Below are 27,125 nucleotides of genomic sequence, written 5' to 3'. Positions count from 1 at the left end.
GTAGATCTGGGCAAATTCTGGCCTCCTGAACTTGACAGACAGTCATGGAGTGAACCAGTGAATGGAAAGTGTCTCTCTCTTCCTTCTGCCTCTGTCACTGTGCCTTTCAAATAGATAAAAATAACTCGAAAATTTTAAGGGCTTGGCATGATAGACTAGTGGCTAAATCCTTACTTTGTTTGTGCCAGGATCCCATATGGGCACCAGTTCATGTCCCAACTGTTCCACTTCCAATCCAGCTCCCTGCTTGTGGTCTGGGAAAGTGGTAGAGAATAACCCAAAACCTTGGAACCCAGTACCTGCATAGGAGTCCTGAAATAAGCTCCTGGCTTCAGATCGGCTCAGCTCCAGCCATTGCACACACTACGGAGTGAATCAACAGACGAAAGTCTCTCCTCCTCTCTGTATATATGACTCTGCAATAAAAATGAATAAATCTTTAAAGTAAAATAAAATAAATGTTAAAAAAAATTTAAACAGACACATACACACACAGGACTAATGTGGCAGCAAAGTGGATTAAACCATCATCTGTAATGCCAGCATCAGCATTGCTCCACTTCCAATACTCTTTGTAGCTAATGCATCTGGGAAAGCAACAGAAAATGCGCCACATCTGTGGAGCCTTGCACCCATGCATCAGACCTTGATGGAGTTCCACATCCCTGGGTTGTTTTTTGTTTGTTTGTTTGTTTGTTTGTTTGTTTCTTGCCCAGCCCTGGCCATTGTAGCCATTTGAAAAGTGAGCCAGCAGTTGTGAAGGCTCTCTCTATATATCTTTTCCTTTCTGTATGTAACTCTACCTTACCAATGAGTAATTATTTTAAAAGAAAACACACACACACACACACATAAGAACCAATAATACCAACAGTAGCTGGTGCAATGGGAGGAATACTGTCACTAGGGCCACAGGCATACATTCTGAATTCCTTCACGTTAGACTGTTCCCTTCCAGCACCAACAGTCTCTATTTCAAGAGGCAAAGTGTTTCCAGATCCTCCTGTCTATAGGGCTGAAGTTCAACCACATCTTTTTCCTTGGGCAGAAGGAAGAAATAATAAAACAAAGAGGGGAAGAGAAGTACACTGGCATACCAACACAAGCCCAAAGCACCAGTGGCACACATGGTCACGGACCCAAAGCCCAGAGAGACTCCATATGGAAGCTGGGATGATGGCCGACTTTCCTGCCAAGGCACTCCTAGATGGTAACCCCTAAAACAACTAATAGGTCAGTTTCAGCCAATGCCATGGCAGTAAAAACATTTCCATTCTGTGCAAACAAATGATCTGGAGTCACCAAAAGCAGTAAGATTATGGAACTAAAGATAATCTGCAGAATATCCTGAAGCCCAAAAGAGAACGAGGCTAATCACATAGGTATTTGTGACACCATGAATTTGCTTTTTGTTTCTTTATTTTAAAAATGGGAGTTAATACCTTGTTTATGTATAGCCATGGCCGACCTGGGTCACTGTGTTTATGTGTCACTGTGTTTAGCTGTTATTCCCAGTGGGGTAGAATTTCTCACTCCCCTACTCATTCTTTCCCTCGCCTTTTGTCTGTGTGTATGTTTTCATAACCATGACTCCTTTTAGGGGCCTGCCTTCGCATGGGTTTGAATCATTGGTACACATACTTATCAATGAGGATCCCACTCAGCATCCCTCGTGCCTGCAGCCCTGCTCGCATCCCTCCCACAGAATGTGGTCAGAAAATCCAACCCGTCTAGAGTTGCCATCAGCCCCTGGAAGGATAAGAGAGCAAATCTGTGATGCAGCTGACATTTTAGGTGTGTATATAATTTTCCAAATTGGTGACCACTGAGCTCTTAGTCCGTGGTCACAGAAGGAATTAGCAGCCCTCCCCTGCCACCCGAAAACCCGAAGAAGAAAGGGTGTTACTTGGCTCTGGCCCAGAGACCTACTGGCACTCACTGTCAAACAGCAGCACAATGGTACATTTGGCTGCAGAGGCTTTGGGGTGGTAGAAAGGGCCAAAATAGTTGTGGCATAAGTTGGCTAGGATATTAAGCAAATCTGAGTTTAATTTAACTGAGAGATAACAACCCTTTTTTTGTTTTCCAACTGGCTGCTGCTTTCTCTATTTCCATGGGACCGGAGATTCCAGCCAGGAGTTAGTTCATGAGGGCGTTCAAGTCCTTTCGAAGAGAGACATGGAATGGTCTTTACGCAAGTTTTTACGTTGCCTGGGCAAGATGGAGTAAGGATAAAAAGGCCCATGGGTAGCTGATAGCAGCTGAAAATGGATCTTGAGGCTTGAATTCCGTCTGTGAGTTTGCTTAAGCCACATTGCCCGAGCTTAGAATAGAGAGGCAGGCAGTCTGTCTCCTTGGGATAAGGAAGGATTTGGAACTCAGCGACTGTGAGGTCTTGGCCCCTCCTATGTTTTCTGGTTTGTTTTGTTAGCAGGAGCAAGTTATTCTAGTTGCTTGCTTCTGGGTTTTTCTTCAGCACATTTTAAGTGATGAGTCTCCACCCCACCGATGGCCATGGGGTGGATGGAATGGGATAATGAAAGGGGTGGGGAAAGAAGTTGATTCAGCTGCTTAGGATGAGGGAGGCGAAGCAACTTCAGATGTCTGAGCTGGCTTCTGAACCCTTCAAGATTGCAGAGGGCAGGGGGTGCATAGGGTGAAATGACCTCAGCCTGAGAAAGCTAAAGTCTTTCAGACAAACTCACATGTCCAGCGTACTAGCTCAGAGAACCAGCATATTGTCAGAACTGAGGTTTTGTTACCCATGGAATAGTTAACACTGGAAGAGAAGCAGCAATACTCAGACGAGTAATCATGAGGAAGGAACAAATGAATATGAGATACACCTAAAACTGGATACAGTGCTCAATTTTATCTTACTAACACTATCACAATAAGAATTCCCTTTATAAAAATGGTTTCCAGAGCTTCAGGAGGGTACCAACATCTGTGTGACATAAATGGGCTATGTGGCTTAGGACCTTTCAAGGCTGCTCAAGAGTGTGAAGTGCTAGTACCATGCGCTATGAAGTAGTAACTTCAAAATATATATGAGACAAACATGCATTCTGGGTATACGTAGGCTACAAGATTGCGCTGAGCTGAAAGGAGAGAAATCTGGGAGGAAATTGTGAGCCTGTCAAACCAGGGTCTATAGCAGCCTGCCCAGCAGGCCCCAGGCTGGGAGCACAAGAGGATACAACTTGGTGATTCTTTCCCAGACTGTGTTATGCCTTCCCAAAATAAAATACCACTTGACAGACTTAATTCTTAGGCTGGCTTGCAAGTGCATTTAAAAATAATCCGTATGTGAAAGATTCAACCTGGAATGCCATTCTTGTATCTTATCTCTCCTGGACACCACTGCTGAGAACAGACCTGAGCAGGAAGAAGTGCCCAGTAAACCAGGGGTGGACGAATGACTCAGCTTGGGGAAGGAAGGGTAAGAGAAGAATGAACTCAAAGGCTGCTGTCTATTCATTCTAGCTGTGTGTTTTGTTTTTGTTTTTTAAGATTTATTTTATTTTTATTGGAAAGATTTACAGAGAGAAGGAGAGACAGAAGCATCTTCCATCTGCTGGTTCACTCTCCAACTCACTGCAACAGCCTAAGTTGAGTTGATCCAAAGCCAGGAGTCAGGAGCTTCTTCCAGGTCTCCTACATGGGTGCAGGGTCCCAAGGCTTTGAGCCATCCGCTACTGCTTTCGCAGGCCACAAGCATTGAGTTGGATGGAAAGTAGAGCAACCAGGATTAGACCAACATCCACATGGGATCCCAGTGCATGCAAGGCGAGGACTTCAGCCACTATGCTGTTGTGCTGGACCCTCAAGCTGTGTTCTTGCAGAAGTGAATATTTGTCTTCACATTTATTACTTTTCCTTAGAACTTTATAGATTTTTGTTTGTTGTTTATTGGCTTTGGCTCTGAGATCAAGTAAAACTTCACTTCCAAATCAAGTTTTAAATAACCTCATGTGCGAGTTAGCTTCAGCTTGCCATTTGAAAGGCAGTTTAAGGTAACAGTTGAGGGTATAGGCTGCAGCCAGACAGCCTGGGTTTGAACCTCAGCTGCATTCTTTACCTGATGAGTAACCATGAGTACATTTTACTCCTCCATTTTCTTCTCTGTAAAACTAGGGTTATCAACTGTCTCTCCGGTGTGCGAGAGTGAAGAGCAGATATGTCAAGTGCTTAGAATAGGTGACACCAAGAGACTGCATTGTTAGTACTATTGTTGAAATGCCCTCATATAATATTGCCAAGGTTCATTTGATTTACAGCATTTTAATGTGCCTTTCTCAGATCTCCTGTGATCAGATTCTTGCTTTACCTATTTTTTTCTTTGTTTTGAGCAGCAATTTAAAAAGCTACCCTGATGAGTAGAAGAGCACCTTCACTGACATTGGGAATGACCTGAGGGGTGGAGAGGGGATTCCCAACAAGGCCAGCTTGGCTTGATTTCCCATCCTGTTTTCACTATCACTACCATCATTCTTATCTAGTTTAGGTGCCTTCACTTGTTCTCTTTCTGACATGGATAATGATTTACTTCCCGTGACTGATAAGGAGGCTAATAAAATATATACTGAAATTTTATTGAAGTATGTTAGTCAATAATTAAATGTAGTAAAAATGCTTTTTCAAGCCACCAAGCAGAAGTCACTTGAGGATGGGTTTTATAAAATATAAAGTAATAGTTATTTTCTTTGGTAGTCATGGCCTTTAAAGACAATATTGTCACGTTATGTGACTGTATAGTACAGTAGGAACAGCAGAAGCAAATAGACCAAAAAATGCTTAGTTATCATGACATAGAGAAATCTGAATATAGAAATTCAAAATCCAAGTTTAGTGAGGTGATATCATTATCACCATGGCATACTAAATGTTGACCTTTTCTATTTTTAGGTCCTATAGGATGTGTTTTTAGTAGCAAATTAGTTTATATGTAAATATACACAAATATATTTGCAGATATGTATCATGATATATATGCATTATATATATTGCCTTGTATTTAAGTTTTGTATTTCCATAGTTAAAAAATCCTTGGAAACCCCATTGTATTAACTTGGATTCTCACTTGTACTTAACTACCTGTCTCCTTGGAAACCCTACAATTTGTACTTCTGTCATCTTGTGACTGGGATTATGGGTACAATAGTCAGTTTCCAATTCTAAAAAGCAAATAAAAATAAAGAAAAAATTAGTAACCTGTGATTGGAGAAGGCTGAGGGATAGCAGGAGGGAGGGAGGAAAGCAACTTGGCCAAGAAATGGCATTGGAAGGGGGAGGAAAAGAGAGCTCTCTGCCTCAAGACGTGTTATTTTTCCTGTGGCTTTTTGTTCCCTCCACCCCCACCTCTTCCAGTCTGAGCTTTGAGTACAGTTGAGTTTTCACCACAAAACTTGGCTAAGGCTCCTAAGGGACTTTCTCTTTCCCATCTTTCCATAAATTATAGGTTTGTACATGAGAACAGAACAGATGATTCCCATTATCTTTTGGGTTGGGTTAGGGGTGTGTGTGTGTGTGTGTGTGTGTACACATGCCCGTGTGTGTTTAAAAAAAAAAAAAACCTGCCCATTCTCAAGTGTGTATCTTCAGGATCATGAGACCTTTGTTACCATAAGGGCCTGTCAGTCAAGGAGTTGGTCCCCTGCTCTTTAGTAGGATGGTTTTAACCTGGTTTCCTTGACCCATGTTGACTGGAGTCATTTTGCCTGGCCTTTAAATATTTGACCTTTAAATAGGAAGTTGTGTCTTCATCAAAGCCAAGGCCTTGTTTGTGTACCCACTTCCCTAGCACCTGAAACTCCTCATGACGGGTGTATGAAGATGTTTCTCCTTATTTGCGAGACAAAGTAACACTTCCAGGACACCTTTTTACTTTTATATGTGACCCATTCAGATCACTACAAAGTAATTGGACACTTCCAAAAAAGTAGAGATATAATATGAATCTCTACGTCTGAATAAAAGATAGACTCCCAATGAAACTGTTAAATATAACTTGACACGAAAATGCTGGACTTTATACCATTCTCTATACCTACAATGCCAGGATACACTTAAATAGATGAATAATGGACTAGTGACTGTTGTTGAAGGGCCATACTGTTAGTACAATATAGGGGAAAACATTGGAGGAGTAGGGGTGGAAGAGGGTGGAAGGGGAAATCCCCAAGCCTAAGGAACTGTATAGTGAAAAATGAAGAATTAAAAAAAAATTCTCTTACGCTAGAACATGGAAACCAGTTATGGGTGGAGGGTAGAACTCACTAAGACTGGAACCACTGCTCATGGTTAAGTTTAAGATACTCCAGTGTGTGGCACTCTTTGTGCAAATGCAGTGATGGATGGGGAAAAGGAGTTTACTGCATTACATTTGAATTTCTTCCGCTCTTTTTGGTATCCTGAAGTACTCAAGCTTAGCTTTGCAAGAGAAATAGTTCCTGTAGCAAAGGTACAAAGATGAATGGAAAGATGTGGCTGATGTAGTGAGGGAGTAAGTAGAATGAAATTTGTTTCAGGATGTGGAAAAAAACTGTGTTGCTTAAAGAGATAATAGGAGTAGAGTAAAGGAGTTATTACAAAAAAAAAAAAAAAGATGGCCTTGACCTGACACTACATGAGGGGTAAGCAGTAAGAAAGAGTAGTCATTTAAAGAAGAACATTCATGTTGGATGTGCAATGTGACAGCAAAGTTGAGGGACCTGGGTGAAAGCAGAGCCACCAGGCTGGTGACTTGGCCTCCAGTGAGAAGTAACCTTGCAGGGGAGAGGTCTGTAGAGATGAAAAAAGCATGTGAGCCACAGTACGGAAAGTGATAGAAGGCGGCCTTGATGCAGCGTAATGCTCAACGTGTGCTGGCAGAAGAAACCACCAGAGTGAGGCGGAGGGGGGAAAGAGTGATACAGGTATCATGGAGAAACATGCTATAGGGAAGAAGAAACTGCCCCTCCACTGCACAGCCAGGGTCTGGTGAAAACAGCTATTCTACAGTCCCAATCCCTCCAAATGAGACTACTGTCAAGTTATGCCTCAAGTGAGACCACCATGAACTTTTAGTGTGATCTTGCCTTGCTTAATAAGCCAAATATGCACTTGTCCGCTATCTCCTGCCCTAACCTTGACCAAGTCCCACTGAATTAATACCCTCTCTTTCTACATGGCTGCTCTGGCGGCACTGTTCTCTGTACTAAATATAGTCCCAAGAACAAAAGGGATGAGACACATGACAGGCAACAGCTTAGGATACGTTAATATATGTCTTTCTTGTTCAGAACCAGCTAATCCATCTCAGGAGCCCCCTGGAACTCTGCTTTTTGATGTTAGCATTTTGTTTGGTGAGGTCCTGAGAAGTAAGTCCTCCCTTACTGTATTTCATAATATGAATTAAATTATAACATGTGTAACCACTCTGAGGATTAAATCCTACATTAATTCTGCTGTTTACACTAAGTAGATGAGACACTGATCTCATCATTTAAAAACTGTTGTTGGACAGCCTTGTTTACCTACATAGTGACTTACAGTCAAGATCCTAAAAGCTTTTCTCTGTGGTGTGACATTTTTATGTCAAAAGCAATGTGTACAATGCCTTAGGGGAAAAAACATTATTATTTAGACTCACTGTTAATCAGGTAAATGAGGCATGAGCAGTAAGTCACCTTAAATGCAATTATGTGGTAAGTTACTCATTTTCATTTAAATGAGCAAATGAATTGTCATTCTTATTCCCTTGCTCTATGTTCTTTCTAGAAATGTTTTGCAATATTATGTCTGATATAGACCAAGTCCAATGTCCTAATTTGATGTTTCCCAAAGTGTGGCAAATATTTTTGACCTCTTAATATGTGCCAGTTCTGTTCATTTTTAAATGATTATTTTACTCATCTGAAAAATAGAGAGATGGAGAAAGAGCTCTCTCACCTGCTGATTCACTCTGCAAATGTCCACAACAACCAGGGCTGGGCTGGGCTGGGCTGGGCTGGGCTGGGCTGGGCTGAGCTGGACTGGACTGGACTGCTGAAACCAATAGCTAGGAAATAAGTTGGATCTCCCACGTGGTGGGCATGAACCCAGCTACCTAACACAACACCTGCTGCCCCGGAGTGTAAGGCTAGAATCAGAAGCAAAGCTGGAACTCAGACCCAAGCACCCAACATGGAGTGTGGGCATTCCGAGCAGCGTCTAGCCACTGCACCAAATGCTTGCCACCTGCTAAGTGCTTTACATGTGTCTGTTCTTTTGATCCCCAACCCAACCTGTAAAGTGGATCCTGACAGTCTCATTTCACAGACAAAAACTTTAGGCAGAGAAGGGGGATGGATTGTCCAAGGTCATTGAATACATGGAAATGTCAGAATTTGAACTCAGAAGAGGGTGTTTTGACCAGTATTCTTAAGGATAACTCTGATGCCTACCAAACATTTATTAGTTGGTACAACAGATCATTTTTGGCAGTATACAAATATGGCTTAAGTTAGCATTGAATTATGTAATGAGAAAATTATTCCTTTCATTTCTCTTTTTGTCCTTTAGGTTAAATGAAAAAAAAAAAGTTACATTCTGCGGCTGTGACTTGAACCAAATCTAACACCTACTAATCTCCCTTTTCAACAGAGTTGGCTGCAGGCTCAGGGCCTTCTGGCAACTGTGTTAGCTTGATTTTATAGCAGTGGGTACTAGTTTTCCATTTATGGTGTTCATATAAGGCTTTCATTTTAAATAGACATGTTTAAATACACAAATGACTCAACTAAAGCATTAAATAAATAATAACACAGGTGGAATGCAGTGAGGGCAGTGACTGTGAAGGTGTTTCACATGACGGCAGTCTGGGAAACGCTGTCCCAATTCTTCCTGTTTGAAATTCACTGTAAAGCAGTGCCTTTGGCCTCGGATGACTGCAATGGCTTTGAATCTCTAGGTTATGTCTTTCTCTCTCTCCTTCTTGTTGGAATCCCTGGTTCTCCTTTCACAAAGATTCCCAACTTACCTCTGCAAATCTGTAGCACATGTGGGAGTTTTCACTAGACCTTAATTGTTACCTGGATATTTAACTTAAAGTATTTCTTTTTTTTTCTGGAATCATTATTGTCTGTACAGTTCTTCCTATTGAAATCGCCTTTTCCTTTTTGTGATGGTAACAATGGATGACAGAGTATTTGGTTTGTTTTCTTTAAGTGTCCTTACTTGGCAAAATTCAAATTTGCGGACTTGTTAAAAATTATGTCAGTGCAGGGTAAGACAAAACTTGAATAGCACTCCTTGGTCTCGGTGAATGCCAATTGCCTCGCAGTCTTGATCGCTTGAGAAAGGATAATAAAAACTACCAACCTTTCTTTCTAAATTGTATTCAAGCATTTTCTTTAGGCAACGTTTTAAAGTGCTACTGTTTGTAAAAATCTTTTATGTCTGTTGCTCTGAGTTATACTTCTTCTATCAGGACTGCAACCTTAATTCTTAAGGAAACATCGTTTAAGAGCGGTATCTCAAGTAACTGATTGTCAGTTCACTTGAATACCTAATTTCCAAAATGGGAACTACCTAAGCCGTTATAGTTTTTGTTTGTCTTCTTTAGAATTAAGGCTGCTGTTTCTAAGTGTTGGAAAAACCAATCAGCTAAAGCTGCACATATTTAGGAAAGTTTAAAAAGTTATTATATCTTTATCTCTGCTCCTTCTCGTCTTGCTTGGTGAACACAGTATGCTGCATGGGATTTCAGAGCTGGTCCACAAAGAGGCCCTTTAGAAATGCTCATGGGATTTGTAAAAGAAAGAGCAGGAAGCCCAAAATGCCCCCTGTTTAGGGAGGCATGAGCTACAAGGGTCAATGACAAGGCCAAAACACAAACAAGAAGCAAACTTCAAAACTTCAGCAAGATTTAAAGCAGTTTATCAGGACATGTGGTTGTCTGAATTAGCCAGGGAAGATCTGACAAGCTCAAGGTCAGGTTTGGTCAGCACACCCGAAACGGCAGGATCGTTCCTGAAAGGAGAGAGCAGAAACTAGTTAAAGAGTGTTTAGACTAAAGTATTCCTAGGCCCCTTTGCGTACTAACTGGATGTCACTGGCTGAAGTGAAGCTTGAATGACCTTGTGCTTTAAAGGATCTTAGTGGAGAGACATGTAGGCTCTTGCCCTCGTCTACCCACAAACCTCAGTTTGAGCAGCCAACAGTGGTAGGTCATTTCTAATCTACTTTAGCCTCTTGTTCATCTGGAGTGGTTCATGATCCAGCCCAAGGGGTAACAGAGCAAGCCTGTCAGCCTGACGTCTTCAAAGTAGACATGACTCAGAAGAGCTGCAGGAAGCAGCACCAGACTGAACTATGTGTGCTCCCAGGCAGGGGAATAACTTGGCATCCTCCATATTGATACTGTTGAAACGTTTCAATCTATTTTGAAATAGTATTGAATGTATTTAGTAGATAAGAGAAACTGATTTCCTATCAATATGTGCACAAGAGGTTCTTCCAAAAATTCATGGAAATATGTATTATGGAGAAAACTGCAAGAATTTAAAAAAAAATTTTTTTTGCATTAAATTAGCTTTAAACTCCTTTTGAAGTCTCCTCGAGTAGATGCCTCTGTGTTCATGTTTCTTTTTCTTGCAGTAACACTACCTTTTAGCTTTCTAGGAGTGTGTGATTCTTAGTAAGTTTTTCTGTAACTGAACTAGATGATGTTAGTCATAAAATCTTTCAAGTAGAAGCAATATACATGGATATAATTACAAAGCCTTGTTCAAAATATATTTAAAAGTTATTTTCCTGTGTCTCATGTCAGTAAAATGTTTCCAACTTTCCTGTATATCAGACCTTGTCATCTAAGAATACAGCTAGTTTTACTTCTTCCTCTCCAATTTGAAATTTTTCACTTCTTTTTCACCCTGATTGCCCTAACTTAGAACTCTCCATGCATCGTTGAATAGATGTGCAGAGAGTAGACATCTCAGTCTAGTTTCTGATCACAGAAAGATGACATTGGCTTTCACCATTACGTAGGAGGAGATCTGTGTGTTTTTCTCATAGTCTGCGTCAAGCTGAGGAAGCCCCCTTCTAGTCTTTGTTTGTTGAGTATTTTTATCGCTGTATATTTGGTAAATGCTTTTTCTCTATTAAAAAGATCATATGGTTTTTGTTGTTTATTCCAGAGCCAGGAGCCAGGCATTTCTTCCATAATCTCCCACGTGGTACAGGGCCCCAAACAGGAAACTCGATATGAAGTGGAGCAGCCAGGACTTAAACCAGTTGGGATTCTGACATTATAGGCAGCAGTGTTTCCCACTACACCAAGACATGGTGCATCTCATACAGACTCATCACCAAAATGCCCAGGGAGCACTATTAAAGAAAATGTTTTCAATTTTAAATGTTCACAATTTCCAGTAATGTAAGAAGTGACTCAGAAAACCTAAACTCTCTCAATGTTTTAGTGCCAGGAGTTTTTGTAGCTATACAGTTTTATACCTATACAAACCTGTGTTATGGAAAATAATAATTTTTTTCAAAGCTGAGTTACAGAGGGAAGGAGAAACAAAGAGAGAGAGAGAGGCAGAGATCTTCCATCCCTTAATTCACTCCCCAAATGGCCACAATGGCTAGAGCTAAGCCAATTCGAAGTCAGGTGTCAGGATCTCCCATGTGTGTGCAGCGGCCCAAGCTCTTGCGCCAACCCCCATTGCTTTCCCAGGCCACAAACAGGAAGCTAGATCAGAAATGAAGCAGCCAGGACATGAACTGGCTTCCATATGGGATGCTAGCCCCACAGGAAGAGGCTTAGCCGACTGCTATGCCACAGCACAAGCCCCCATCTTCACTTTTCATTCACTTTCTGTTGGAGGAAGGAGACAGAGCATCCAGTTGAGCACATGATACCAAATGTTGACGAAGTCATGGGTGCAGATTTTCCCAAGTTTCAAGTGCGTGTATGGTGTGACTGGGTGAGCCAGTACCACGGATACAAAGACATAGACTCAGATCTGCCTTTTAGTCTAAAGAATCTACATCATTAGTGGGAAATGGTTTCTGTTATTTGATTAAAGCCATGAGATTAGCTAACATCAATTATGATAACCCAGACCTTCTCTGCCTTTTCAGAGAGGGAAAGAAAACAAGAGAGGCCGACTCTGACCGTGGTCTATGAGCCAGGCTTCTGTCACTAAGCAATGAAGAGAAGAGCTCAAGCAGCCCTTGCAGAAGTGGGAATTTGTGGTTTTGAAAGCTGCCCATTCCCCAACGACTAAAATATGTTATTGGCATTTGGCAGTGGTTCCTATGTTTTGCTCTCCTTAAATTTCTCTTTAAAAGGGTTTGAGTTTAAAGGCAGAACCACCGAAAAATGCAGTTTAATCACAGAATTGTGAAAGGCCGAGCCCCAAGTTAACCCCAGGATGCCCTGTGTTGTTCTTGTCAACCAGGACCCTGAACCAGGCCTGTTCCCGGGAAGTGGCAGAAGGCCTGACTGTAGTCAACAGGGTAACGGAAGAGAGGCAGAGCACACAAAGCCAGCAGGCCAGAACTGCCTAGAGATGGGAAGCAAGACCTTCTCTCGCTCGCTGAGCCAGAGGGCTCTTTGAAAACGTAGGCGAAAAGGGAGGAGTTTGAACTGAAGGGAACCCAGAGCCCAGGGAAGAAGGCAAGGCCTGGTGGTAGTAAGGACCGTCACGAGACAAAGCATAGAACTTCAAAAGGCCTTCTCAGCCTAATGCACTTTTCTTTAAACTTGTGTTTTTTCCTGATTATCAAAGTATGCAGAGAATTTGGGAAGCAAGGTTATTAAAGAGCAAACTTTCCTCCAGGCAGCAAGCAGAAAGGTGCACACACACCCTGGTTGCTCTGTATATATGCAGCGTGGCTCATTCTTACACAGTGGACCCATTTTTATTCTACTTTTTAATTTTTAAAACTTACTAGAACATCTATCTCCAGAAATACCAGCTATGTTGAATGCTATACAATCTCATTGCTATTGTTAGTCCAATCTTCTCCTTTTTAATTAACCTTCTCTTTTTTTTATTGGACATTTAGGAGATTTTTAATATGTTATTTTAAATAATACTATGATATACATTCTTATGTCAAATCATTCAGTGTCTGATTATTTCAGATTAATTCAGAAAAGAAATGGCTGTAATCAGAGGGTTTGAACCTCTTAAAGAGTTCTGCGATTAGTCCTGGCATGATAGCTCAGTGGCTAAAATCTTTGCCTTGCACACACTGGCATCCCATATGGGTGCTGGTTTGTGTCCTGGCTGCTCCACTTACCATCCAATTCCCTGCTTGTGGCCTGGGAAATTAGTAAAGAATTGCCCAAGTCCTTGAGCCCCTGCACCCATGACAAAGACCTGGAAGAAGCTCCTGGCTTCTGGATCCTGATCTTCCATCTGCTGGTTCACTCCTCAAATGGATGAAATAGCTGAAGCTAGGCCAAGCTGAAGCCAGGAGCCAGAAGTTTCTTCTGTGTCTCCATGTGGTTGGCAGGGGCCCAAGCATTTGGGCCATCTTTCTCTGCTTTTTCTGGGCCCTTATCAAGGAAGCAGAGTGAAAAAAAGAGTGTCCAAGCCTCCACCAGGGCCCTTATGGGATGCAGCATCCCAGGCAGCCACTTCACTGGCTTTGCCACAATGCCAGGCCTTTGATTCTGTTTCTAAGCAATCACTTTCACTTCCTCAATAGCAATTTCATTGCCAGTATTGGCTATTTTAATGTTATGATAGATTTTGAAGTCTGACAGCACAAATATGTCCTCTTATTCTTACATTTTAAGATTGTTTCAATGCACATCTGGTCTTATATTCTTTCAAAGCAACTTTGGAATCACCTTGTCAACCTAGTTTGATTTTTGAATTATTTTAATTTTTGTTCTTATTCTGGGTTAATTTTTTTTAGTTTGGAGCTTAGACTATGTAGTTTAAATTGTTGCAGTCAACGTCTTAATTGTTTCATCATCTTCAACACAAAGATCAGTAATTAAGTGCTGCCAGACTTTGTCAGAAAGCAGTTGTAGACTTAGCTACTTCTTGTCACCTTGTGAGACTGAGATTACATATTAAGACTTATTTTGGGGCCCCGCGTGGTAGCCTAGTGGTTGGAGTCATCACCTCACACACTGGGATCCCATATGGACACTGGTTCTAATCCCGAAAGCCCCGCCTCCCATCCAGCTCCCTGCTTGTGGCCCGGGAAAACAGTCAAGGACAACCCAAAACCTTGGGACCCTGAACCCACATAGGGGATCCGGTGTGGGTTCTGGGTTCCTGGCTTCGGATTGGCCCAGCTCCGGCTGTTGCGGCCACTTGGGGAGTGAGTCAGCGGACGGAGGATCTCCTTCTCTGTCTCTCCGTCTCTCCTCTTCTCTGAATATCTGCCTTTCCAATAAAAATAAATAAATCTTAAAAAAAAACCCAATTCACTTTCAATGTGCAAAAGAAACTGAACATGTACCAAATGTTCTGATAGATAGGTGCCTTTTATCCTATGTTATTAACAAGACTATTAACTCCTATGATAAAAATGCTTTTAGGATCAATTCAAAAATTGCCCCTAGGCTGCCCATAGGCTTTGTCCCCCCACTGACCCCCGGTTTAGAGAGCTGGACAGGTCATCCCTCAGGAATTGCGCATGTCCCAACATCTCATGAATCACACATCCCCTGCAACCTCTTCTCAAGCACACGTGGTGCTTAGCTGGCAGCAGTTTCTTGGTGCTCATGCCATTACGCTGTATTCCCATCTGGTCAGGCTTGCCCTTTCGTCTGGACAGAGTTGCAATTTAAGTGTTTGGATCCGAGACCTGCAGAAGAATGTTCCAGGAATATTCAGTTTTAGCTTTTGGAATGCAGAGGTTGGATGCACTTGAGAAGGCCTAGAATGCAAATAGTGCAAGAGCCAGTTGTCCATACCAACTGATGGGTGACAGAGAAGGGAGCATAAAGGGGCAAACTGGTGACCAAAGTAAAAAATACTTTAGGGAGGAAATGAGCTGCTTGGAAGATGATGTGACTTGAAAGAAATTGTATTAGAAAAGGAAGAGCTAAACATTAAGCTCAGACAGGGCAGAGTTCAAACTCCAACTGTGATGACCATTGGCTCTCTAACCATAAAATATCTTAATCTTTTTATGTTTACTCATCTGTAAAATGAATGTTGCAAGAGGGTGCTCCACAGAGTTTATGAAAAATGGAATTAAAATATATATCTACTTTGGTGTAAAAATTATTTTTGAATTAGGTGCATATATATTTTTTGTGATATGGTTTTCATGAACTCCTGAAGACCCCTTGTACTTATTTTGGGATGCTGAGGTAAGAAGTAAAAGTAAATATAGAAAGTACCCAGAACTAATGCATGAAATAGAAATGATAATTGTCATAATGGCAGCTTTCAGAGAACAGGAAGACAGCACAAGAGCAGATGATTTCAAGTTTATGATATACCTATGGACCAGAGCAAGTGTGAGCAATCTGTTCGTGGCTGATGGGAAGCCCTTGTAGGGTGTGCTGAGAAACTAAGATCTCATTCAGTAGAGGCACCAGAAGCTTCAAGGAATTTTCATTAAAGAAATACTAGCTGTAACAAGAACATGAAGCACAGCAGCAAGGACTTGGGCTCTGGGAGGCCAGCTCCCTACCATGTGCTTCCACCCAAGCCTTCTTCTTCTTCTTTAAGTTTTATCTATTTTTATTGGAAAGCCAGATTTATAGAGAGAAGGAGAGACAGAGAGAAAGATCTTCCATCTGCTGGTTCATTCCCCAAGTAGCCACAATCGCTGGTGCTGAGCCAATCCATAGCTAGGAACCAGGAGCCTCCTCCAGGTTTCCCATGCCGGGTGCAGGGTCCCAAAGCTTTGGGCTGTCCTCAACTGCTTTTTCAGACCATAAGCAGGGAGTTGGATGGGAAGTGAGGTTTCTGGCTTCAGATCAACTCAGCTCTAGCCATTTGTGGCCATTTGGGGAGTGAACCAGCAGATAAAAGATCTCTCTCTTTCTCTCCTCTGTGTAAATGTGCCTTTCAAATAAAAGTAAGTCTTTAAAAAGCACACTTCCTTTCTTTTTTGTTGTTATTATTATTTTCTGTGATACAGTTTTATAGGTATAGAGGAGAAGTATTCAGACTGAGTAATATACTTGAACACAGTGCCCTGAATTAATGTGAAATTATTGGTACCTCTGGATGGAAGGATCATGAATTTAAAAGAATCAGATTCAAGCTAGGTGTTTGTCCTAGAGGTTCAGCTGCCGGTTGCAATGTATGCAATGTATGCATCCTGTTATCACATGCTGAGTTTAGGTCCCAGCTCTTCGCCCTGCTCGAGCTCCCTGCTGCTGTGTGCCCTGCAAGACAACAGGTGATGGCTTAAGAAGTTGGTTCCCTGCCACCCGAGTGGGAGACTTGGACCCAGTTCCTGGCCCCTGGTATCATTTCCCACAGGTGGCCACTGCAGGCACTGGGAAACCTCTCACCGTTTCTATGCACCTCAAACAAAAGAAATAGAAATTTCTAGAAATGTAACACAAATTGTATTTCTCCTCGTTTTACTTTTCATTGAAAAAAACGGAGTCCAAAATGACTGTAATTGATGAGACCAAGACGGTGATTGCAATCCAGTAGTTTGCCTGTGGGGCTGAAGGGGCAGGAGGGAGGCAGCTCTGGTCAAAGAAGACCATAGTTGAAAGGTGACATTTAAAACCTGAGGTGACTTTTCAGAAAACGCAGTATGTATCCTAAGTGATTGCTTGCTTGCTAACTCCTAGTCAAATATCTAAAGAGATAAGGGTGAATGTCTAGAATTCAATGATAATTATGTAAACAAAAATTATAACCCTAAATTGCCTGGTATTAGATATGGCTATTGACACTCCTCCACATATCTGTTGTTTTTTAAATTTTTATATGCATGTCTTATAAGTCATCCTAGTTGAAGGGGCAATGTTATCTTCCAAAACCAGAAAAAAAAAAAATCCCAAAAGTAAGGGAGCATTCTTATTAGGCAAATAGGCTAGAAATTTCAAATCTAATGTCATCACAGCAATTTGTTAATGCAGTTTTCAAACATTTCTATGAAAATACAAGAATAACTGGAAAAGTTCATAGAAAATGAGATTTTCAAATTAAGTTTACTTTGGTGCAAAAGATTTTTTTAAAAACCTTGCATACTTTTTTATAAGGTACATTTTCCATGAATGCTTTTGAAAACCTACACATGCATGCATTTGGAAATTTTTCCCCACAAAATGAATTCATCTTTGTTTGTTTAAATCTTTGTTTGAAAGGCAGAATAAAGGGGTGCATTGCGGCAGAGCAAGTTAAGGCACCACACAGGCATTGTGTAAGAGCAGCGGATCAAGTCTCGGCCACTCCACTTTGATTCCAGTCCCTAGCCAGTTCCCCACCAAGGCCCCTTATAAAGCAGCAGCAGACAGCCCAAGTGCTCCAACCCCTGCAACCCACTTGGGAGACACAGCTGGAGTTCCAGTCTCCTGGCTTGAACCTGTAGGAAATAAATCAGAGAACAGACTATTCTCTCTCTCCCAGATTTATTTAGCTGAAAGAGTTACAGAAAGAGAATATCCATCAGTGATAGCCATGACTAGGCCAGGTTGTTGCCAGAGGCCAGGAATTCCTTCCAGGCGTCCCCTCTGGGTGACTGGTACTCATGTTCTTGAGCCATCTGCTGCTTGCCAGGTACATGAGCAAGAAATGGAAGAGCCAGGATTCCAAGTAGCACTGAAAGATTGACAGGGAAAGAGATCTCACTTCTGCTGGTTCACTCCAGAAATTATCGCAATGACCAGGCCTGGGCCAGGCTCAAACCCCAAGGGTTGGGATTCCATCAGAGCCATCAGAGCAGGGCAGTACTCTGGTCTAGGATGCTGACATGCTGACATTACAGGAGGAAGCTTAATCCACCTTACCACAACACTGACCCCCAGAATTACATTGTGTTAAACTCTGCGCTTGTTCACATCCTGCTTTGCAGAAGTAGCTTTTGTTCACCTTACCAGCGTATTGCCCTTCAGAACAGCTGTATGCGTTTCACTCTGGGAAAAAGCCCCGCTTCTTCGGTTTCTCACGCACATGCGCACAGGGAGGCATTTTGCTTTTTTTCCCTTTGAGCTGTGTTTGTTTCTTGCTTTAATAAAGTTACTTGTCCAGTTTTGGTAAATAGCCTAGGCTTTATGTTGATGTTTTGTTACAGAAGTTTATGCTGCTATCATTTATGAATTTCCCAGTAGTTAAGCTAAGGTAAGACAAAGGTTACTGTTTTTTGGTTTGTTTGTTTTTAGTGGGATCAAATCCTGCTACCTTTGTGTGGCTTGTATTTGCCTCTCAACTACGTACTGTGGGCATCTGGATCTAAGTGCACGCTCCATGCTCATGCAGATTTGCCCCATTGTTTTAATCAGCTGCATAGCATAGACACTTTATGAGTAACTCAGGTTTAAATTAGGTACATCAAGCAGCTTAAACCTAAAGACTCCATTTCCCTGAGCATTTGTGGGAAATGTGTCTGTAGTATAAATTCATTGAAGTAAGACTGCTAGATCAGAGGGGTATACATGCTTTGTATGGTTTGATAGATTCGCCAGCAACCTACTGAAAAAGTGGAACTTATGTATAGTTCCATTCAATGTCTTGAGAGCTTTTGTTTTCCTAAATTCACACTACATTCCTATAATAACAATATTTAAATCGCTGCCGATCTGAAAAAGTGCAAATAATTTCACATCGTTGTTTTCATTTGAATCCTTCTTACTGTAAGACTGAGCATCATACTCCTGTAGTTGTTGGCCATTTACAGTTCTTATCAATTGCCTATTTAATTAATCTGTATTTTAACTATATCCTTAGTGTTTTTCTTATTAACTTGAAGGAAACCTTTGTATATCAAGGAACTTGGCACTTTTTCATATAAATATTTTCTCCAGTTCTTTTGTCATTGATTTTGTAAGTTTATATTGTGCAAATTTTAAAATTTTGAATATTCAGACTTAACATTTTTGTGACTTCTAAGATTATAAAATATGTCACGTAAATATTTTAGTATGTTTAATATTTTTGTAGTTTAATAATACTGTTATGGTTATCTTTTTATATTTGTTCTTTCAATTTCTTGCGAATTGCGTTTTCCTGACATGCGTTAAGGATTCAGTTGTATTTTTCCTCCCCTAATGGCCAACCGGCTGTTTCAGCATTACCCATTAGATAATTTGTCCTTCAAAATCTTTATCATACACTGAACTCTCTTGCATTTGAGTCCATATTCTGGGTATACAAATGTCCAGGCATACCGAAGCCACTTAGATGATAATATTCCAGAAAAAAACAAGATGTGCAATGAATATGGTATTGTCAGTAGTGCCTTATCACTTGCTAATACCTGCAGACAAAGAATAAAAATTACGGACCATCTTGGACCGTGCTGTGCACACTAACAGGGAGCACCTGTTTCAGTTGACTCGCAAGGTTGTTTTCCTCATCAGCAACCCAGTGACTTCTTACATCACAGCCTGCTGGCCAGGAACTCACTTTAGTTTCTTGTTTAATCTGAGATCTTGCTGGTCCCATAAAAGCTGTTCGGTCCTAATCATGTTGAGCACTGATATTGTACTTTCCATCCCTAAAGTACTGTATAAACATTAGCTAATTAAATGTGTTGATGAAAGGAAGGGATTTGCAGAGGGCTTCAGGAAAACCCATCTCTGGTTGCACACCTGTGAGGGGATGATTCGTAAAAGGCCTCACGTCTGTCTGTGAGTGGCAGTCAGCAAGCAAGGAAATCAAAAGTTGGTGACATTATTTCACTTCTGTTGAAAATGTCCTGGGGTATCTTCTAATTAGTCTGGCTGAACTCACCTTTTATCTGTGTCCCCGGATATTCCCTTTCTTCATTCCTGGGTCTATTCACCAAGCTTCTTTTGATGTTTTCTCCATTGGTTAATGGCAAAAAAAATCATAGAATCTTCAAAATGGAAAAGATCTGTGTAGATCACGCACTTTTAAATGACTTGGCACAATCACTTTGTTTTGTAGATGAGGAAACTGAGGCATGGAGAAGTTAAGTGACTTATAGTAAAGGTCATACAACTCACTGGGGACATAGCCGAGAATAGACACCAAGATTTCTAACTCCTGACTCAGATCTCAAAGGGCTTCACCCTTTGATTCTCCTGTGCGGACATCTCTATGGCCGTTCTCTGGTTTTCTGCCTTTCTCTTTTCTTCTTTTTTTCCCTCCCTACTCTTCCCTCCTTCTTCTTTTTGCTTTTGGCCTTTGCTGTGTCTCCTAACTCTCACGGTTCACTCCTTTCAGTACCAGGTGATGTGGCTTTCGTTCCTCCTGTTTTTGCAGCACTGCTTCTATGTGAGGTTTCTTAAGATGTCCCATACCGGCCTCCAGTTAAATCCTCTGTGAAAAAACCCTGTTTCTTCAGTTTCTCACCTAGAAGCACACAGGGAGGCACCTTGCTTTGCTTTTTTTTTTTTTTTTCTTTGAGCTATGTTTGTTTTTCGCTTTAATAAAGTTGCTTCTCCAGTTCTGGTAAATAACCTAGGGTTTATGTTGGTGTTATCTTTGTCTCAGAAGTCTGTGCTGCTATCATTTATGAATTTCCCAGTAGTTAAGCCAACATAAGACAATATTCCAAATCATCTCCATATTCAGAAAACCTCACCAGATATGTCCATTTTAGAATATTTTTGCATAACGCAAGTACTAAGCATGCTATCTTTTCATAAGCCATAGGCGGATCCAGTTCACATCAGAACTGGGAGTTGAAGTTCAGGCTGATCTAGATTGTACATCCTGCTACTGTGCAGGGATCGAGGCCATTTTAGTAATCTCCATTTCTTCATGGTGGGTCAGTGGGCATCCAGTGACCTCAGAGTCGCAGGACTGCCCTCTGACCCTAGGTGCCCTCAGAAAGACCCTTTCCTGGAGCAGTGAGGGGCAGTTAGGAGGAAGGGTCAGGAACTGTCACTAACTGAGTTAGGCAGCTCTTGTCACCTCTCTGGGCCACAGTATTAAGCACATTGAAAGAAGAAGATTGCTTAGGACTTTTCCTCGTTTACTGTTCAGTGAGTAATAATGTCTTGAATAGGTTCAGAATGAATAGAAAAGGCCTAAATCAGACACATTTCAGGCATGTCATTAACAGAGATGCAAAATTCTGTTAATCATACTGAGAATTTTCTGGAACTACCTTAATTTAAATTATTTCCATCTGTTTCCCTTGTAAGTGATGCACCTCTGTCTGTATCAGACCATATCATCTGTTTGGGGCTACAAATGTTGAGACCACATTATTGTACTTGTGTCTTTGCCAGTGCATCAGTCAAGTTCCATGGAGTTGGGACTTCACTATGCCACCCTACTTGAGTTGCTTTACTTAGTGCAAAAAATTCCACCTAAGCAGAGCACATTAAAAAAATGTGTTCTGGGTTCATGTCTGTCATGCTGACCATTGAAGAAAATTGAAATTCCTTTACCTTTTATTCCTTAAGACTTAGTTTCCAGTACAAAGCAAAATGTAATTTGATAGGAATGATGGTGGCTACTCACAAATCGATCCAATTACATTAACCCAGATTAAATTGTCACATAGTTTCCAAAGTTTAAGTAGAAATTGTCACCTTTGGGAGACACAGATAAGAGTTAATTGGTGGCATCATAATCCCCCCTCTGTGAAAAGCTTAATTAGCCAAAATCTAAGTCCTGTTAGTGCAGTCTCAGAAAGCATGGGAAAAAACAGAGCTGCTAATTAAAGGGACAGTTTGTGTTTATGCACAAATATCCCAGCATTGAGCCATGATGAACTCAAAACTCAATGTTGGGAAAATGGGATTTCAATTTTCCAAGTATGAGTATCTCATAAGCTTTTACAGTCTACTTTTTATTTTCTATTTTTAAGATTTTATAAGTAAGCAGGATGGAATTTCAAGTGGAATGAAGAATTCTTACTGGGTGCTAGAACTTGCAAGCAAGAGCAGAAGCCACAGGCTGTTTCCTAACTTCCTGCGGACTCTCCTAACTTACATCATGTGACTTACTTACCTATCTGTTAAGGCTGAAAAATGACACACAGAAGCAAAATGCCACCCTTCATGGTCACCTGGCCATGCAAATGGCAGATTAGATTAGAAACTAGTTCATTATCTATTATCATTGTGATTCTTCTGTTTCATCAAGCTAGCTTCCTTCTACTAAGTGGCAGGTGGCTTCATTCAACATGAATTGCATCTTTTAGTTGGACTTTTAGAAAAGGAGCTATTTGTCAAGTGCAGCAACCCCATTTTCATCAAAGTCTTCTCAACAGTTGTCCAGGATCTGGATGTCATGAAATGGTTGAGGAATGTTTATTTTGAAATGGAAGGTAACTTGACAATCAGAGGGGTGGAATTAACGAATGCATAAACAATTCAATGAGAAACAGCCTTCCCTTTATTTTTAGTGTCCAAGTTACTTGTGCTCTGTGTCCCTCCCCGTGGTGATTCTGAGTTTCATGGTGGTGCCCAGGGAGAGAAGGTGACCAACATAAAAGGATCATGCGTGCCCTCTTCCCAATCCCACAGATATCTATTGGCTGCAGGCCTTGAACATGACACTGCAATTTCCTGGTGCCACACATGAGTAATAAGCAGCTGTTTCTGAAACTGTGGTTTGGATAAGGCAGCACTAGGTTATTTTTTAACTTAATTGTAATTTTTGATTGGTCTGCAAGAAAGTAAATCAAATAAAGTCTGTTGTCTTAGTCTGCAAGAAAGCCATAGGCCTCAAATTCCAGTGCTGACCATCTTGACCAGAATAGAAGAGGAAGAAAAATGTGTGTCTCCCCGAGCTGGGAGTTCAGTTAAGCAGCAGTTCATGGGCTGCCCTCCCACGGGCAGGGTAACCATATTCAGTGTAGTGTGTGACTGCATCACGGAAACTTAACGTCTACCTGATACAACAGTGAAAATAATCTGTAGAGAAATCACAAGAGGAAAGCTAGAAAAATCCGCAAGAAGATATTGGTTTGTGTTACATTTTTGTCCTTGTCCTACTGTGCAATATGATGGCATAATTCTTCATTACAAATGTATTTAAGTGTTTGAGGGATCTTCAGAGAACTGATGGAAAAGAGGAATTAATGTCTTGTGCTTATAAGAGATATACGTTTTAAATGTGAATTTTATTTTTCTACATAAGCTTCATCAAGTTAAAGACACCTGCCATGGTTGTGCTTTTACTGGAAAAGACATATTTCAAACCCTCTTATAGTTCTTCCAGGACTGCTTCAGGATCTTTTTTTTTTTTTTTTGAGGATTTTTTTTCTAAAGATTTATCTATTTTTTTAAAGATTTATTTTTATTATGTTTTTTTATTGGAAAGGCAGATATACAGAGAGGAGAGACAGAGAGGAAGATCTTCCATCCGATGATTCACTCCCAAAGTGACCTCAACGGCCAATACTATGCCGATCCGAAGCCAGGAGCCTCTTCCGGGTCTCCCACGCGGGCGCAGGGTCCCAAAGCTTTGGGCCGTCCTCGACTGCTTTCCCAGGCCACAGGCAGGGAGCTGGAAGGGAAGCGGGGCTGCCGGGATAGAACCGGCGCCCATATGGGATCCTGGGGCGTGCAAGGTGAGGACCTTAACCACTTGCGCCACCGCGCCGGGCCCAAAATTTATCTATTTTTATTGGAAAGGCAGATATACACACAGGAGGAGGGACAGAGAGGAAGATCTTCCATCCGGTGATTTACTCCCCAAGTGGCCCTAACGGCTGGAGCTGAGCCAATCCGAAGCCAGGAGGCCAGGAACATCCTCCGGGTCTCCTGCAAGGTTGCAGTGTCCCAAGGCTTTGGGCCATCCTCAACTGCTTTCCCAGGTCACAAACAGGGAGCTGGAATGGAAGTGGAGCAACCAGGACACAAACTGGCAGCCATATGAGATCCCAGCACATGCAACGTTAGGACTTCAGCCACTAGGCAACCGTGCTGGAACCTGCTTCATGATCTTGATCCCAGTTGTTGAAAATTGCCACTGAAAAACTTTGCTCTTTGCAACTTACCTTGGTGAGTGCAGCAGGTTTGACCCTCATCAAGTATAAAGTTTGCCTAACTCTAATTCTTTAGTCAGAATTGTGTAACCTAGACCAGTTGAGAAGTCTGTGGTGTTGGCTATTGTTTCTGCTGTTAATCATTGGTACTGTTTAGTTGGGGCATGAGCATGATTAATTTTTCCTTCATAAATTCATGTGAATATATACAGTACAGGCTTCATCTTCAGTATCATCTGTCCCTTATTAAGATTCATTGTCCATTTGTAATCTGCTGGGTTCCTTTGGATAACTGTTCTCTAAACCTTTTGTAAAGCATAAATTGTTTCACCTTTCCTCCAGCTAATTTTCATCATAAATTTGTTGTTTTCTCTTGTTTTAATACAATTCACGTTGATCAGATAGGAACCTTCTTTAAACCTATATCTTATCTTTTACAAGTGATCCTGTTCAGACACGTTATAACAAGTTAGCACAAGTTGATTATGGTGCAGAAAAGCTTCTGCCTAATTGTTTTCGTGTACACAGTCCCTATAAGGTTTTTGAGGACTCCTCATGTACACTCAGTCACCACAAAGCAGTCACTGATGCACACTCCCCAAGTAAGTAAATCAGAATAGGATGTTCTTGGTAGGAGAAACTAAGTTTCAGACTTAGCACAGTGGTATGAGCCACGTTAGGGTGCCAGGATCCATGTCAGAGCACCAGTTTGAGTTCCCTCTGCTCCACTTGTAATTCAGTTCCCTGCTAATGCACCTGAGAGGCAGCAGGTGATGGTCCAAGTACCTGGGCCCCTGCTGCCCACATGACAGACCCCACGCTCCAGGTTTCAGCTTGCACTAGCCCCAGCTATTGCAAACATTTAGGGAGTAGGCTACTGGATGGAAGATTCTCGTTCGCTTGCTCTCTCTTTACCTATTATACATCTCTCTCTGTCTGTCACTCAGCCTGCCAAATTAATAAAGAAATCTTCGAGGAAAAAACATCAGTTTAATGGAAAGCGAAAACAAAGCCTCGTGCCCTGTTTTGGACCTCTGCCCTTTCTCAGTGAGGTAGAACAACTCAGTATATGGTAGAAGTGAAGGAGATTGGGTATGAAGGATTGATGAGATGGGGGAAGAACTTGAATGCTTTTCTTCCGATTACTTTGTCATGATTTTATTCATGCAGATATGTACTTTAAAGCAAATAAATCAGGAGATAGGTTAGGCTGAGTGGCTTATTTCACCATTACTCATGACATCCAGTTGGCTATGTTGGTTTACTAAAGCAGCCTTCTGATACTGAAAATGAAATGTCTTTATGATTTATGATGAATTTTTATAAAGTTTTATTTACCTTTCAGTAGTTTAATTCCTAGGGGAAATGGAGTAAAAACGGCACTTTCCAGGTACTGCCAAGTTGTTATGTGAATGATTTCAATTATGTTTGAAGTGTGTTAAGAATTTCCCCCAGGCCCTGACGCAATGGCTTGATTGGCTAATCCTCCTCATTCGAGTGCCGGAATGGCAAATGAGTGCCAGCCAGTTTGTATCCCAGCTGCTCTACTTCCCATCCAGATCCCAGCTTGTGGCCTGGGGAAGCACAGGAGGATGGCCCAAAGCCTTGGGACTCCCATGTGGGAGACCTGAAGGAAGGCTTCTGGCTCTTGGCTTCAAATCAGCTCAACTCAACTCAAGATCTTTTTCTGTGTCTCTCCTCCGTGTAAATCTGACTTTCTAATAAAAATAAAATGACTCTTTAAAAAAAAAATAACATTACCTTCATATCTTTTTGTCCTCTTGCTATTGTAAATTGTGCTTAAAAGGAGGGCTGGCTCTTTGCAGAACACTTTGTGATATTCTTCTCACTTGTCCAAATCACTCACTGTGCTCAGTGCCTTCCGTGGATAAAATCTGATGATTCCTTCAACCCTGCACGGTTGTAGACACCGTCCTGCTTTTTCAGTTGAGGAAACCAAGTCTCAAAAAGAGGTTAAATGACCTGCCCAAGTCTCAGAGTTGCCAAGTGATTGAAATGAAATTTTACTCAGATCAGTGTTGCCTTATCCACTCTACTCCCTGCTTCCCAGCACCCAGGCCTTGACAGCTCTGTGTCAGCCTCTCAGGGAGACTGCAGAGTGAATCCAGTGTGTGCTCGAAAAAAAGCCCATTTTTGTAAGGAGATAAGAGTCACCACGGCTAGCCTGCATTCTTCAACAAGCTTTGTCTGGTTTTGTTGAGAAGGTTCTTTTGTCCTGATGAGCCCTGGTGGTTTTTTTTTTGTTTGTTTTGTTTTTCTCAATGATGTTGAAATCTCCTGCATCAGCTGCACAGTTGGTAGAGTTTTTAACCTTCCCGGGATCCAAGGGAAACCAACATCACTCTAACGAGGCATGCAGATTTAGATTTGAAATAGCAGAAGTTTTACATTTAATGTCCCTCAAGCTATGCACTTGATGGCCCACTTGACTTTGTCCCATCCTTAATCACTTCACAAATCCATTTGTCTCCTGGCAGCTATTTTCTACTCTTCTTTCTTAGTTAGGACTTGAAGTTCATAGATTCCTCTGACATTCATCTTATCAAGGCCACACTCTTTCTAGTGTTTGTGAAATAATGCCCTGGGACCAGTGTAATAGCATAACAAATTAAGCCACAGCCTGTAATTCCAGCATCCTATTCAGGCACCAATTCATGTCCTGAATGCTCCACTTCCAAAACAGCTCCCTGCTGCTAATGTGCTTGGGAAAAGCAGCAAAGGATGACCCACGTACTCTTCCTCTGCACTCACATGGAGACCCGGATGGGGCTCCCGGCTTCAGTCTGGTTCAGCCCTGTTGTAGCCATTTGGAAAGTAAACAGTAGGTGGATGTGTCTCTGCTCTCTTTTTAACTGTGCCTTTCAAATCGATAAATAAATGTTAAAAAGAAAAAAGGAAGGAAGGAAGGAAAGAGAGAGAGAGAGAAAGAAAGAAAAAAGAAAAGACAAGACAAGAAAAGAAAAGAATAGGATAGATGGCCCAAAGCCACCAAGATGCTAGGAAGTCAGGAGTAAAAGACACAAGCCTCTTGGGTAGTGGAAAGGAGATGGTAGGAGGAAAGA

The 27,125-nt window shown here is 41.5% G+C and overlaps 1 protein-coding gene across 4 annotated transcripts in view; it reads left to right on the top strand.

Annotated features, from left to right (window-relative positions):
• The window catches only part of PLEKHM3 (pleckstrin homology domain containing M3), a 202,224-nt gene that overhangs the window by 140,604 nt on the left and 34,495 nt on the right, over positions 1 to 27,125 (top strand). Inside the window, exon 7 of one of the 4 annotated variants that reach the window (XM_040984567.1) lies at positions 8,545 to 8,632. The exons of the other annotated variants lie outside the window; for them this stretch is intronic. Coding sequence (XP_040840501.1) covers positions 8,545 to 8,553 — 9 coding nt within the window. The 3' untranslated portion in view covers positions 8,554 to 8,632. Of the gene's footprint in view, positions 1 to 8,544; positions 8,633 to 27,125 lie in introns of those variants that run through there. 4 annotated transcript variants of the gene reach the window in all.

The sequence above is a fragment of the Ochotona curzoniae genome, unplaced genomic scaffold, assembly GCF_017591425.1.
Source record: "Ochotona curzoniae isolate NIBS_2020 unplaced genomic scaffold, NIBS_Ocur_1.0 contig_4148, whole genome shotgun sequence".
NCBI lineage: Eukaryota > Metazoa > Chordata > Mammalia > Lagomorpha > Ochotonidae > Ochotona > Ochotona curzoniae.
Note: the sequence above shows the minus strand (reverse complement) of the source record. Positions and strands in the feature narration are given on the sequence as shown.